The sequence below is a fragment of the Pelodiscus sinensis genome, unplaced genomic scaffold (assembly GCF_049634645.1).
Source record: "Pelodiscus sinensis isolate JC-2024 unplaced genomic scaffold, ASM4963464v1 ctg82, whole genome shotgun sequence".
Lineage (NCBI taxonomy): Eukaryota > Metazoa > Chordata > Testudines > Trionychidae > Pelodiscus > Pelodiscus sinensis.
This window is the reverse complement of record NW_027465999.1, coordinates 446251-461361: the sequence shown is the minus strand read 5'-3', so window position 1 is coordinate 461361 and position 15111 is coordinate 446251. Positions and strand designations below refer to the sequence as shown.

The following is a 15111-nucleotide window of genomic DNA, read 5'->3' as shown; positions in this document are numbered from 1 at the left end:
TCGTGGGACCCTCGCCCGGCCAGGCGGGACAGCCAGGTTCTCTTCCCCACTCCAGAAAGGGAGTGGCACCTAGTGGTTGCAGCAGGGTGCCCGGAGGCTGTCAGGACTCCTGTGCCCATTTTCAGCCTAACCACTGACCTGGGGGGCAAGAGCCTCACTGCTAAGCCCCTGAGGCTGGGGTACAGTCTGGAACACTGGCGCAGTTCAGGGGCGCTGGGAGCAGTTCGGGGACATGGCACAGTTCGGGGACACTGGGCGCAGTTCAGGGACATGGCGCAGTTCAGGGACATGGCGCAGTTCAGGGACGCTGGGCGCAGTTCAGGGACACTGGGTGCAGTTCGGGGACACTGGGTGCAGTTCAGGGACATGGCGCAGTTCAGGGACGCTGGGCGCAGTTCGGGGACATGGCGCAGTTCAGGGACATGGCGCAGTTCAGGGACACTGGGCGCAGTTCGGGGACACTGGGCGCAGTTCGGGGGTGCTGGGTGCAGTTCGGGGACATGGCGCAGTTCGGGGGCGCTGGGCGCAGTTCGGGGACACTGGGTGCAGTTTGGGGACACGGTGCAGTTCGGGGACGCTGGGCGCAGTTCGGGGGTGCTGGGTGCAGTTCGGGGGCACTGGGCGCAGTTTGGGGACACGGTGCAGTTCGGGGACGCTGGGCGCAGTTTGGGGACGCTGGGCGCAGTTCGGGGACACGGTGCAGTTCGGGGACACTGGGCACAGTTCGGGGACACTGGGCGCAGTTCGGGGGCGCTGGGCGCAGTTCGGGGACATGGTGCAATTTGGGGACACGGTGCAGTTCGGGGGCGCTGGGCGCAGTTCGGGGGCGCTGGGCGCAGTTCGGGGACACTGGGCGCAGTTTGGGGACATGGTGCAGTTTGGGGACACTGGGCGCAGTTTGGGGATGCTGAGCGCAGTTCGGGGACACTGGGCGCAGTTCGGGGGCGCTGGGAGCAGTTCGGGGACACGGCGCAGTTCGGGGACGCTGGGCGCAGTTCGGGGGCACTGGGAGCAGTTCGGGGACACTGGGTGCAGTTCGGGCACACTGGGCGCAGTTTGGGGGCGCTGGGCGCAGTTTGGGGACTCTGGGCGCAGTTTGGGGACGCTGGGCGCAGTTCGGGGACACTGGGCGCAGTTCGGGCACACTGGGCGCAGTTCGGGGACATGGTGCAGTTTGGGGACACTGGGCGCAGTTCGGGGGCGCTGGGAGCAGTTCGGGGACACTGGGCGCAGTTCGGGCACACTGGGCGCAGTTTGGGGGCGCTGGGCGCAGTTTGGGGACATGGTGCAGTTTGGGGACATGGTGCAGTTTGGGGGCGCTGGGCGTAGTTCGGGGGCGCTGGGAGCAGTTCGGGGACACTGGGCGCAGTTCGGGCACACTGGGCGCAGTTTGGGGGCGCTGGGCGCAGTTTGGGGACATGGTGCAGTTTGGGGGCGCTGGGTGCAGTTCGGGGACACGGCGCAGTTCGGGGGCGCTGGGCGCAGTTCGGGGACGCTGGGCGCAGTTCGGGGGCGCTGGGCGCAGTTCGGGGGCACTGGGTGCAGTTCGGGGGCACTGGGCGCAGTTCGGGGGCGCTGGGTGCAGTTCGGGGACATGGAGCAGTTCGGGGGCGCTGGGTGCAGTTCGGGGGCGCTGGGCGCAGTTAGGGGGCACTGGGCGCAGTTCGGGGGCACTGGGTGCAGTTCGGGGGCGCTGGGCGCAGTTCGGGGGCGCTGGGCGCAGTTCGGGGACACGGTGCAGTTCGGGGGCGCTGGGTGCAGTTCGGGGACACTGGGCGCAGTTCGGGGGCGCTGGGCGCAGTTCGGGGACACGGTGCAGTTCGGGGACACGGTGCAGTTCGGGGGCGCTGGGCGCAGTTCGGGGGCGCTGGGTGCAGTTCGGGGGCGCTGGGTGCAGTTCGGGGACACGGTGCAGTTCGGGGGCGCTGGGTGCAGTTCGGGGACACGGCGCAGTTCGGGGGCGCTGGGCGCAGTTCGGGGGCGCTGGGCGCAGTTTGGGGACTCTGGGTGCAGTTCGGGGGCGCTGGGCGCAGTTCGGGGGCGCTGGGCGCAGTTCGGGGGCACTGGGCGCAGTTTGGGGACACGGTGCAGTTTGGGGGCGCTGGGCGCAGTTTGGGGACATGGTGCAGTTTGGGGGCACTGGGCGCAGTTCGGGGGTGCTGGGCGCAGTTCGGAGACACCGGCTGTATAACGCCGTGAGGAGTTACACCAGCATAGGAGACAGTCGCTTGTCCGAGATCATCGAGGTGTTTCGAAAGAGCCAGTTGAGAAGATTTTGCTGCCCTCTCTCTCGATCTCTCTCCACTCCCAGTTGCCTGCAGCGTGCTCTGGGCCGTCTACATCACGGAGGAGAACTTGATTGTGCTGCTGGTGCAGGAGAGGCAGCGGGACCAGTCCCTTTACCACATCGTGGGCTACGACCGAGGTGAGCGGTCGTCCCGGAGCCAGCCGCTGCCAATCAGCCTCATTCCATCCCAGGCTGTGGAGCGGTGCTGAGGCCCACGTGCTGTGCATGGAATCCGGAGGAGGGCTGTGTCTGGGGTGGGCTCGCAGTGGGGACTGGTTAACTCAGGTGTGAGGGTCTAATCCAGGGGTGGGCAAACACCTGATCCGGCTCCTGAGGGTTAGCCCTGGCAGGCCGCTGCCGCTGCATTTACCTGCGCTCTGCAGCTACGGGCAGGGCTGTGGATCGCAGGTCGAGCCAGCAGGGGCTGTGGGAAGTGGTGTCCCTGTCCACGCCGCTTCCCGCAGCTCCCATTGGCCCAGAAAGGCGATCCGCAGCCAATGGGAGCAGCAGTCACCCTTACCTGCGGCAGCCTGCCAGGGGCTAACCCTGGGGAACCACCCTCGTAGCGCCCTGCCCTGGTTTAGCAGTTGGACCCTGGGGGAGGACCAAATGGCTCAGGCTGCTTGTCCTGCCTAGGCTGTTGGTTCAAATCCAGCACCGGTCAGTGTCGAATGAAACTGACCAGCCTTGAATGAAGGGCCTGGCCAAGAGCCACCCCTACTGTCACCACAGACAGCGCCAGCCGCAGCACAGGGCCACGTGCCGAGCAGTGACAGGGTGTCACCCGCCCAGGGGTGTCGACACTGCAGTCCGGGGAGTGATGGCAGCTTGGGCAGACACACGCTCGCAGGGCCAGGAGCAGCACGCAGATGTGCTGGGTACACGCTTCCCACGCGATCTTGGGCAGGTCACTTGGCTGCTCTGTGCCTCGATCTCCCTGTCTACCCAATGGCTGGGGTGGAGCTAAACACATGGGCAGCGTCTACACTGGCATGATTTTCCGGAAATGCTTAAAACGGAACAGTTTTCCGTTATAAGTATTTCTGGAAAAAGCGCGTCTACATTGGCAGGATGCCCTTCTGGAAAAGCACTTTTTCCGGAAAAGCGTCCGTGCCAAAGTAGACGCGCTTTTCCGCAAAAAAGCCCCAATCGTCATTTTCGCGATCGTGGGGTTTTTGCAGAAAAGAAATCTGAGCTGTCTACACTGGCCCTTTTCCGGAACAGTTTCCCGGAAAAGGACTTTTGCCCGAACGGGAGCAGCATAGTTTTTCCGGAAAAGCACTGCTGATTTTACAGTAGATCGTCAGTGCTTTTCCGGAAATTCAAGGGGCCAGTGTAGACAGCTGGCAAGTTATTCCGGAAAAGCGGCTGATTTTCCGGAATAAGTGGCCAGTGTCAGGGGCAGATGACCGTTTTGCGGGGCCCCGGGCAGCCTAATTCCGCGGGGGCCCCATTTGCCACGGCGCATGCGCGGGGCTTTCTGAAGCGCGGGGCCCAGGGCGGCCGCCCCGTTCGCCCTGCCCTATATCCGCCCCTGGCCAGTGTAGACACAGCCATGAGGATTTGGGTTCCGTGGTGGCAGGCAGAGTCCCCTAGTGGCAGAGTGTAACTTGGCCTTCCCGTGTTTGTTTGCTCACAGATAAGGCAACTTTCCAGGTACTGTTCCGCCTCCCTCGCTTTGTGCCCAAAGGTAAGAACTCGCCTCGGAACGTTCCAACGGGCTTTGATGGGGGGGGCTTCCGTCCTGTGGCTGTATGTGGCCCACCAAGCCACTGGATCTGCCCCGCGGGCCACCTGATCTAGTCCACGGGCTGCCCCTTCCCCCACGGGGACCTCGGGCACAGAGCAGCCAGGCATTGCAGAGCCTCTCTGCGCCGCTTTAAGCAGGTAGCCGCTCCCTGTGGGTCTCTGCTCTGGGTGCCAGAGGGGAGGGGGAGGAAACTGGCCAATGGAAGTGGAGAAATCGTGCTGGGGGCGGAGGCAGCGTGCGAAGCCTCCCCTGTCTCCGGCCTCTGGAGAGAGGTAGGCACCATTCAGAGATCCTGGGAAAGTGCAGCCAGCTCTCGTAGGGCCTCCCCCCGCCAGCCCAGAGCAGGGTGGTTCCCTCCAGGGCTCTGTCCGGCCTCTCCCGCTCAGTCTGCTCTGCTCCGAATGGCAGCAGGCCGCCGTGCGCCTGGGATTTCAGGGTCCCCGGGGGCAGTGCAGGGGTAGGGTTACACTGCAAACTGCCTGTTTATCCGGGCATGCCCTCAGGGAAAGCACATGGACCCTGCATGGCTGCTCTGCCCAGGGTGGAGGGGGCCTTAATTCGAATTCACTGAGTTCCCGGCCAAAGTGAAACCAGAGTCAGGCCTGGGCTGCTCACCGGCTTGGCCGTGCCCAGAGCTGTAGCGCCAGATGCTGCGCTTGTGCCCGTAATGCGGCTGCGGCCTCCACGTTTTGGCTAATCCACGGTAGGGATGAGTGTGGCCGTACTTGCCCTGGCGTCCCCGGGCAGGCCAAGGTGCTCCCCCTGCGGGGCGTGTCCCTGGAGACGTGGACTGGAACTAGCCGCAGGTTGGACCTCTCCGGGCCGGCGCCCTCGGGGCGTGACCAGTTCCCAACCTGAGGATTTGCTGGACCACGGGAGTGGCATTGCCCGCTGCTCCCTGGCTCTGAGAAGGCATCTAGGGGCAAACCAGAGCTGAGTAATGGCCCAGACCTGGGAGCCAGGCCTGGTGGCTGGATGCAACCCTTATGGGACTGCGAGAAACTTGGCCAGCCCGGTGAAAAACGGCACCCGGCTAATTCAAATACTCCCGGGAGAGGGGTGTTTCCGGAGCAGGGAGGGCCGGGCTCGAGCTGTGCACACGGCCCCTCGTCTGCCCCGGATTCGCTCGCCTCCCAGGCCTCGCTCCCCACGTTCCACTCCCGCAGCCCCGCGGCAAGCCCCTAGCTCCCAGCACTGGGGCCCGGCTGCATAGTGAGCGCTCTGGGCACGCGCTGGTGGCCTGCATCCGCCCCGCCCGTTCTCAGCCGCTTCCGTAACAGGCCTAAGGCCGCCTGGCCCGCGGGGAGCCCAGCAAAGCCACTTCCCCGCCTTCCTTTGGCAGACACGGAGAAAGGGTTTGTGATGCTGTTGGGGCTGGAAGAATACACGGATTCCGCCCTGGTCCCCAGGGGCTTGTCCTATAACCCGTTCAGCGGCATCTTCTACATCTGGGGCAACGTGATCTTACAAAGGTGGGGGCTCGCTGGTTGCCGGGCAGGGTTCAGCGCGGTGACCTCAGTTGGCCTTTTCGGCCGGGCCCGATCCCTCCACCGGCCCCGGCCCCCTTCCCCATGCACACGAGGCGGGACGGGCTCTTGTTGGGCAGGGGCTGCCTTAGGCCAGTCACCCCAGCCAGCGCCTTGGAGGCGGGGGCCTGAGCCCAGGACTAGGGTGTTGGGGGCATAATCCCAGGATGCCACAGCCGTGTCCTGCAGCCGGGATCTTACAACCCAAGGCTGAGCTCTCCCAGAGATGAGAGATTCTGGGGGTGCAGCCGGAGTGTCCTAAAGCCCCCCCGCCCGTCTGCTTTGGACACCAGCCCCGGAGCGCTGGACCCGTTCTGATCTCGGGGGCACCAGCCGGCGAGGTCACTCCGGGGGCCGTCCCCTCCCACACAGAACCGGCACCCGGCTCTTCCCCTGCAGCCGAAATGGCGCAGCCCGAGCCTCGCCGGCAGAGCAATACAAAGACGCAGGGGTGCCAATGCCCATGTGACTCATCAGGGTGCAGGCTGGAGGGGCCGCTGGCCGGGAGCAGGGCCAGGTCCCGGGCCGGCTCTCGGTCGGGACTCCTGTGACCTCTCCAGCTGGCCCTGCGCTTTCCTTGCAGCTACGACCTGGTTAATTACATCCATCTCTCGGACTTCCCCCGGCGATCCCACATCAACTACTTCATTCTGTCCTACGTGGGCGAGTTCGTGTGTGTGACGCAGTCGGAGGAGGTAGGCCGCTGTGGCTCGTGGGTGGAGCTGCCGGCACTTCACTTGCCTGGAGGCAGCGTGGCCTAGGGGCTAGTTCCCGGGCCTGGGGTGAGCTCAGCTGTGTTCTAGGGGGTACACGGCCGCTCTGCCCCTGCCCGCTGTCTCGGGCTCAGGCTAGGGGGCTGTTTCACTGCTGGCTTGAGGCGGGGAAGGTCCCAGAGCCTGGGCGCCAGGAAGTCTGCACTGCGGTGGAGCCAGCCAAGGGTTTTCCTTCCCCCTCGGTAAAATGGGGTGAATGGGATGGCCCTGCGCTGAGAGCTAGTGAGGAATGGGTCTGTACGCTCATCACTGGTGTGGCAAAAGTGAACAAGGAAAAGTTATTGACTCATTCCCACACTATAAGAACGAGGGGTCACCCAAGGAAATGAACAGACGGCAGGTTTCAAGCAAACCAAAGGAAGTTTTTCTTCACTCAGTGCAGTTAACCTGTGGAACTCCTTGCCAGAGGATGTTGTGAAGACTGGGACTTAACAGGGGCCAAACAAGAGCTAGCTAGATTCATGGAGGCTAGGTCCATCAACGGCTATTAGCCAGGTGGGGTAGGAATGGTGTGCCCAGCCTCTGTCTGGGATGGATGACAAGGGAGGGATCACGTGAGGATTCCCTGTTGTGTCACCTCCCTCCGGGGCGCCTGGCGCTGGCCACTGTGGGCAGACAGACACTGGGCTGGATGGGCCTTTGGTCTGGCTAAGCTGATGTTCTTCTGGGTGGTGTAGCCCCTTGCGAGGGCGCCAGGACGCGGCTCACTAGTCTGCCCCCGCCCGCATGGCTAGCGCAAGGCCCGGCACAGAGCGCCTGGCGCTCCGAACCCAGGAGTCCTGCGGGGGCTGCACTTGGCTGAAGAGAGCTCGGGCAGGGTGGCGGTCCCTTAGAGCCAGCTGCCGTCTCAGCAGGGGCCGCGGGGAGCCCCTCTGGAAAGCCCTCCGCAGGGAGCCTGCCGAGATCTGGGCTCTTCAGGCTGGTGCCCTTTGGCTCTCTAGATCTGGTTTGCAGTGGAAGGCAGCTCTGCCATCAGTCGCCTGTACCCCTCCGAGGCCTGGAGCGTGTACCTCAGCCTGCAGCTCATGAGCGGGTCCAAGGACTTCGGCTTCAACGAGACGTTTGTGAGCCTCTTCTTTAACGAGGACGGGCTGCAGCAGGTGAGGGGGGCCGGCTGGCTCCCGCGGGGTTAACTCCACCGTGCTGCCAAGCGGAGGGACTCCATTTGCACCGTGGGGCTACCCCTGACTGGCACCCGTGTAGATGAGATCGGAAGTGAGAGGCACCTCCAGGGCTCGCGCCGGGAGGGCTGCCCAGCTGCCCCACTGCAAGAGGCATGGCCAAGTGGCCCATTTCCACACAGGTCTGAGCCCGATTCCCGCTTGGATCCCAGAGCCTCCCGCCAGCCCCTGCCCTGTGCAGCCTGAAACCTGCCAGACCCGCTGTTCACCCCTCCACTGGTGCCAGGCTGAGCTGAGCTTCCCTCGCTCTCCGGGTAGCTGGTGAATCAGGAAAGACACCCCTCCCCCTGCCCAAGGGGCTGTGACCGTCTCTGAGCCGGGCAGCCAGGCTAGGATCCCGGCCCATGCGCCTGTCCTGGAGTAGCTGTCGCGCTGCCTCCGCTCTCCCGGCCCACTGGGAGCCAGACGCTGCTTCTGAGCAAAGCCCCAGGCCTGCCTCTGAGTCCTCCTGGGCCTACGACTCAGTTTCCCTTCCTGAGTGCGCTGCGGATTTACGCCGGGGTATTGCCGGAGCCCCACGAGCCCCGGCTGGGGCCAGCCAGAGAGCGTCTAAGAACAGCCTCCCCTGTCAGTAGCTTCTGGCCACTGAGGAGCAGATGGTGGCCAGGTGACCGGGGTTGCCTGGAAGCTGGGCCCTCAGGCGGCTCAGGAGTCATTTGGGTGCTGCCCAGCTGATGAGCAGTGCACGCCTGGCCGGCAGCCTGTGTTTCTCCTGGTGGTGCACATCCACACAGGCCTCGGTGCACGTCGCAAAATGTATTCCGCACAGGGCTGGAAACAGTTCGATTTCCTGCCCTCGCCTCTCGTTTCAGCTGGTTTACATAAGGGATGGAGACAAGGAGAAGGAGGGAAAGCTAATCAAGAGGAACTTCCCTGTCCATTATATCCTGACCTACCAGCAGCTCATCTACAGCCAGTACCGCTCCGTTTATTTCAAGTGAGTCGCGATATGGGCTGGCCGGGGGCAAAGACGCTTCCAGCGCTGCTGGGGCCAAGGCGGGGCTGCCAGCTCTGGCTGCGTCCTCGTTCCCAGGCCTCAACGCGCTTACGAAAGGGCGCCCGGTCGTTCCCCGGGACAGGCTGGCCCAAGGTCACCCAGCAAAGCAGCAGCAGGGCTGGGAATGGAAGCCAGATCTCCCGCGTGTGTGGTCTGCCAGGCAACAGAGATCCTAGGGGCCCATCCTGCCTTGTGCTCAGCACCTGGGAGTGGTCCGATCCGGGCAGGCTGGGATGCAGGTGCAGCCTCACGGCCTCTTCTGGGTGTAACCTGATCCCGCCGCTCCCCTTGGCTGTGAGCAGTGTGGGCCGCATGACACGCGGCTGAAAGGTCCGTCCAGTGCCCGTGCTCCACCCGCCCCCGTCCGGCCCCATGCCCGGGTGGCCGGTGCCAGCCCGCCCTGGTGCCTGTGTCCCCTTGTTGCTTAGTGACGTGCACTACATCAAGTTCTTCCAGTCCTGCTCCTTCTCCACCATGCGCTTCAAGGACCTCCCCGCCCCGCAGCGCTTCACCCGGATGGAGCACTACCGCACCGAGCCGCCCGACGTCATGGACCCCACCGGCTTCCACAGCAACAGGTCCCTGGCGGTGTACCAGGGCCTGATCTTCCAGCTGCTCTGGCTGCACGCCGACTACAGCCGGGTGAGCGCCCGCAGCCGCTCGAAGAGCTGAGGGCTGGGGGGGGTGAGCTCTGGGAGGAGCTGAGCGCTGGGGTGGGGGGTGAGCTACGGGGGGAGGTGAGGGTTGGGGGGTGCACTTCGGGGGGAGGTGAGGGTTGGGGGGGTGAACTCCGGGGGGAGCTGAGCGCTGGGGTGGGGGGTGAGCTACGGGGGGAGGTGAGGGTTGGGGGGTGCGCTTCGGGGGGAGGTGAGGGTGAGGGGGTGAACTCCGGGGGGAGCTGAGGGTGGGGGGGTGAGCTACGGGGGGAGGTGAGGGTTGGGGGGGTGAACTCCGGGGGGAGCTGAGTGCTGGGGTGGGGGGTGAGCTACGGGGGGAGGTGAGGGTTGGGGGGGTGCGCTTCGGGGGGAGGTGAGGGTGGGGGGGTGAACTCCGGGGGGAGCTGAGCGCTGGGGTGGGGGGTGAGCTACGGGGGGAGGTGAGGGTTGGGGGGGTGCGCTTCGGGGGGAGGTGAGGGTTGGGGGGGTGAACTCCGGGGGAGCTGAGGGTGGGGGAGTGAGCTACGGGGGGAGGTGAGGGTTGGGGGATGCGCTTCGGGAGGAGGTGAGGGTTGGGGGGGTGAACTCCGGGGGGAGCTGAGCGCTGGGGGGGCGGTGAGCACCGGGGGGGGAGTTGAGGACGGGGGGGTGAACTCTGGGGGGAGCTGAGGGCTGGGGGGGGTGAGCTCTGGGGGGGAGCTGAGGGTGGGGGGGGTACGCTCCGGGGGGAGCTGAGGGCGGGGGAGGTGAACTCCAGGGGGAGCTGAGGGTTGGGGGGAGTGCACTCCAGGGGAGCTGAGGGCTGGGGGGGGTGAACTCCAGGGGGAGCTGAGCGCTGGGGGGGGCCGTGAGCACCGGGGGGGAGCTGAGGACGGGGGGGGTGAACTCTGGGGGGAGCTGAGGGCTGGGGGGGATGCACTCCGGGGGGAGCTGAGCGCTGGGGGGGTGCACTCCGGGGGGAGCTGAGGGTGGAGCTGAGGGTGGGGGGGGTACGCTCTGGGGGGAGCTGAGGGCGGGGGAGGTGAACTCCAGGGGGAGCTGAGGGTTGGGGGGAGTGCACTCCGGGGGGAGCTGAGGGCTGGGGGGGGTGAACTCCAGGGGGAGCTGAGCGCTGGGGGGGGCCGTGAGCACCGGGGGGGAGCTGAGGGCTGGGGGGGGTGAGCTCTGGGGGGGAGCTGAGGGTGGGGGGGGTACGCTCCGGGGGAGCTGAGGGCTGGGGGGGGTGCACTCCGGGGGGAGCTGAGGGTGGAGCTGAGGGCTGGGGGGGTGCACTCCGGGGGGAGCTGAGGGCTGGGGGGGGTGAGCTCTGGGGGGGAGCTGAGGGTGGGGGGGGTACGCTCCGAGGGGAGCTGAGGGCTGGGGGGGTGCACTCCGGGGGGAGCTGAGGGCTGGGGGGTGCACTCCGGGGGGAGCTGAGCGCTGGGGGGGGTGAGCTCTGGGGGGGAGCTGAGCGCTGGGGGGGGTGAGCTCTGGGGGGGAGCTGAGGGCTGGGGGGGGTGCACTCCGGGGGGAGCTGAGGGCTGGGGGGGTGCACTCTGGGGGGAGCTGAGGGCTGGGGGGTGCACTCCGGGGGGAGCTGAGGGCTGGGGGGGTGCACTCTGGGGGGAGCTGAGGGCTGGGGGGGTGCACTCCGGGGGGAGCTGAGCGCTGGGGGGGTGCGCTCCGGGGGGAGCTGAGGGCTGGGGGGGTGCGCTCCGGGGGGAGCTGAGGGCTGGGGGGGGTGCACTCTGGGGGGAGCTGAGGGCTGGGGGGGTGCACTCTGGGGGGAGCTGAGGGCTGGGGGGGTGCACTCCGGGGGGAGCTGAGCGCTGGGGGGGTGCGCTCCGGGGGGAGCTGAGGGCTGGGGGGGTGCGCTCCGGGGGGAGCTGAGCGCTGGGGGGGTGCACTCCGGGGGGAGCTGAGGGCTGGGGGGGTGCACTCCGGGGGGAGCTGAGGGCTGGGGGGGTGCACTCCGGGGGGAGCTGAGCGCTGGGGGGGTACGCTCCGGGGGGAGCTGAGGGCTGGGGGGGGTGAACTCCGGGGGGAGCTGAGGGCTGGGGGGGTGCACTCCGGGGGGAGCTGAGGGCTGGGGGGGGGGTGAGCTCGGGGGGGGGAGCTGAGGGCTGGGGGGGTGCACTCCGGGGGGAGCTGAGCGCTGGGGGGGCTGGCATGGCACGCTCTTAGCCATGGCCCGCACCGGCCCACCGTCAGCTCTGGGAGGGGGGTTGGTGGAAGGGCGTGGCCCTGGGGTGAGGTGCCACGGGACGTGGGCCAGGGGAGCTGCCACTGAGCAAGCCCCGTTTTTTCTAGCCTTACGCTGACCCGGTCCACGACCCGACCTGGCGCTGGTGGAAGAACCGCAAGCAGTACGCCGTAAGGCCAGCTTCTGTCGAGAACGACCCCCAGAGCCCCCCAGCCCCACGGTGGTGGATTCCTCTAGGGTCAGGCCTGTAGACTGGGACCCCGGACAGTGTCTGTTGGGAACGTCCCTCCTCTCTTCCGCAGTTTCCCAAGTGCCCTCCTCTGCGTCCTGTCCCAAGCGGCTGCAGCCGAACCGCTGCCGAGCGCCTCCGCAGAGGGGGCCGGAGAAGCCGCTTCTCCCACCTGGCTGAGGTCTCCACTGGGCTGTGGGAGTGAGCCCCGAGAGTCAGAGGGGGCAGACTTGGGCCGGTAGTAGCCGTGGGCTAGAGTAAGTCTGTACCATGGGGACCCAGGGCTTACTGCTGAGAATTCCCTGGAGCCCAAACTTTCCTCTGATTTTCCCCATCTGTGTGGAGTACATTTTGTGCTGTGCACCGAGGCGTGTGGGGATGTGCACTACCCGTAGGAACACCTGCTGCTGGCTCTGGGCGCTCTGCTACTCAGCTGGGTGGCGCCTGAATCTCTCCTGGGTGGCCTCCCTAGCGCCCCGCTTCCAGGGAACCCTGCTGGAGCCCTCCACGGCCCCCCGCTTTGGGGCTGTTGGGGTGAGGTGCGCCCAGGGGCGTGGAAGCCCAGACTCACCTTGCGCGGATCGTAAGCCCTGTCCTTTTCCTCTGGGCATGCCCGGCGGAGGCTGAGGACTCCCTTCCCGAGGCGGGCAGACGTGCTTTGGAGCCCATCCCGAGGGCCATGGCCGCTGTGCCGGAGGAACGGATTGTTTTGCACACGCAGTTAACACACGTTTCCAGCAGCGACCTCCAGGCGCCCTGCTCCTGCCGGGGCTGCTGTCTGCCGCTCCACAGCAGACAGGGTGCTGGCGAGACTCGGGCCCAGGCGGGCCTGGCGCGGCGTGAAACCGCGCACGGCGTAGCCATGGCCTTGTGCTCCTGCTGCATTGGGAGCGTGGTAGCCGCGCTGGCCCAGCGCAGCGGGCGTAGAGATGAAAGCCGCCTCGCCTTTCCCAGGAGTACTACTTCTACGTGGCCAGCAACGGCAACTCCTCCGGGGGCGTCTTCGTCAACATGGGAGAGCGACGTGAAGATCTACGACTTGCAGGCCAACAACCAGCTGCCAGAAAGATTTACCTGGACAAGAACATACTATTCCTTCTCGGTGTTCCTGAGCATCGAGCTGTCCGCAGAAAGCTGTAAGAGCGGGAATGGGCGGATTTCGCTGCCTCGCTGCATTTGCAGGGGGATTGGAGGACGCGCGCCGCCTGCGTGAGAGCAGGAGTAATCAGACCTAGCGCTTCTCACCAGATATCTGTGTTTCACAAAGGAGGGCAGGAGCATCGTGTCTCCACAGACGAGATGGGAAACTGAGGCACAGAGCGGGCCTGGACTGCTCAAGGTTACCCCATAGAAGCATAGAGCTGGAAGAGACCTCAGAAGGTCTCCTGACCCCTGCCTCCCGTCAGACGGGTTTCTCCCGCTCTCCGGCTGGATGGCAGTGGTGTCTAGGAGTGATCAGAGCAGAGGGGCTGGATCCAGAGTCCCGGGGGTTTATTCCCACCTGCAGGAGGGCAGTGAGGTCTTCCTGCCCTTGGGTAGCCCACAGCCGCGCAGTTCCTCGCGCACAGGGCTGCGCTGGACCTCATCTCTGGCCAGTGTGAGCAGTGCCCAGTGGAGGCCAGGGGTGCCCAGGAGCCGCGGGCGTGAGCCCTGTCATGAGCAGCTGGTGACAGCGTTCCATCACCGCCCGCCTGGCCATGGCGCTCTGCACCCGTAAGCCCCCATCCTTGCTGCATGGGGCTCATGATCTCCCTGCCCGGGTGCTTTTCCAGCGGCTGCCTTGTCGGCCGCAGGCCCCTGCGCCTCCCTCAGAGGGGTCTCTCTTCCCTGCAGTAGAGGAAACCCCAGAAGACAACTCCCTCGATTTCGTGTGGCTCACCATCGTCCTAGGGCACCCGGAGTACGTGGTGTCCCACCTCCGCCGGAGGAACCTGGTCAGCCGGGGCTCTGTGCTCTACCAGGTGAGAGCCTCGGGCCCGCTGCTATGGGAGGGGCCGCACTTTGGGGGCGGTGCGTGGCCGTGCCTGTGGCGCCGAGTGGGGCCGCACTTTGGGGGCGGTGCGTGGCCGTGCCTGTGGCGCCGAGCGGGGCCTCGCTTTGGGAGCGGTGCGTGGCCGCGGGTGTGGCGCCGAGCAGGGCCGCACTTTGGGGGCGGTCCGTGGCTGTGCCTGTGGCGCCGAGCGGGGCCTCGCTTTGGGGGCGGTGCGTGGCTGTGCCTGTGGCGCCGAGCGGGGCCACGCTTTGGGGGCGGTGCGTGGCTGTGCCTGTGGCGCCGAGCGGGGCCTCGCTTTGGGGGCGGTGCATGGCCGCGGGTGTGGCGCCGAGCAGGGCCGCGCTTTGGGGGCGGTCCGTGGCCGTGCCTGTGGCGCCGAGTGGGGCCGTGCTTTGGGGGCGGTGCGTGGCTGTGCCTGTGGCGCCGAGCGGGGCCGTGCTTTGGGGGCGGTGCGTGGCCGTGCCTGTGGCGCCGAGCGGGGCCTCGCTTTGGGGGCGGTGCGTGGCCGCAGGTGTGGCGCCGAGCGGGGCCACGCTTTGGGGGCGGTGCGTGGCCGTGCCTGTGGCGCCGAGCGGGGCCTCGCTTTGGGGGCGGTGCGTGGCCGTGCCTGTGGCGCCGAGCGGGGCCGTGCTTTGGGGGCGGTGCGTGGCCGTGCCTGTGGCGCCGAGCGGGGCCTCGCTTTGGGGGCGGTGCGTGGCCGTGCCTGTGGCGCCGAGCGGGGCCTCGCTTTGGGGGCGGTGCGTGGCCGTGCCTGTGGCGCCGAGCGGGGCCACGCTTTGGGAGCGGTGCGTGGCCGTGCCTGTGGCGCCGAGCGGGGCCTCGCTTTGGGGGCGGTGCGTGGCCGTGCCTGTGGCGCCGAGCGGGGCCACGCTTTGGGAGCGGTGCGTGGCCGCGGGTGTGGCGCCGAGTGGGGCCTCGCTTTGGGGGCGGTGCGTGGCCGCGGGTGTGGCGCCGAGTGGGGCCTCGCTTTGGGGGCGGTGCGTGGCCGTGCCTGTGGCGCCGAGCGGGGCCACGCTTTGGGGGCGGTGCGTGGCCGTGCCTGTGGCGCCGAGCGGGGCCACGCTTTGGGGGCGGTGCGTGGCCGTGCCTGTGGCACCGAGCGGGGCCTCGCTTTGGGGGCGGTGCGTGGCTGTGCCTGTGGCGCCGAGCGGGGCCGCGCTTTGGGGGCGGTGCATGGCCGCGGGTGTGGCGCCGAGCGGGGCCGTGCTTTGGGGGCGGTGCGTGGCCGTGCCTGTGGCGCCGAGCGGGGCCGCGCTTTGGGGGCGGTGCGTGGCCGTGCCTGTGGCGCCGAGCGGGGCCGTGCTTTGGGGGCGGTGCGTGGCTGTGCCTGTGGCGCCGAGCGGGGCCTCGCTTTGGGGGCGGTGCGTGGCCGTGCCTGTGGCGCCGAGCGGGGCCGCGCTTTGGGGGCGGTGCGTGGCCGTGCCTGTGGAGCCGAGCGGGGCCTCGCTCTGGGGGCGGTGCGTGGCCGCGGGTGTGGCGCCGAGCGGGGGCCACGCTTTGGGGGCGGTGCGTGGCCGTGCCTGTGGCGCCGAGCGGG

The 15111-nt window shown here is 67.4% G+C and overlaps 1 protein-coding gene across 1 annotated transcript in view; it reads left to right on the top strand.

Moving 5' to 3' along the window:
• CATSPERG (catsper channel auxiliary subunit gamma) overlaps positions 1-15111 on the top strand; it is a 41987-nt gene that overhangs the window by 13921 nt on the left and 12955 nt on the right. The window contains 11 exon segments of the mRNA XM_075917953.1: positions 2312-2425; positions 3927-3977; positions 5380-5509; positions 6147-6258; positions 7278-7436; positions 8330-8454; positions 8943-9156; positions 11460-11522; positions 12536-12595; positions 12597-12717; positions 13415-13542. Coding sequence (XP_075774068.1) covers positions 2312-2425; positions 3927-3977; positions 5380-5509; positions 6147-6258; positions 7278-7436; positions 8330-8454; positions 8943-9156; positions 11460-11522; positions 12536-12595; positions 12597-12717; positions 13415-13542 — 1277 coding nt within the window.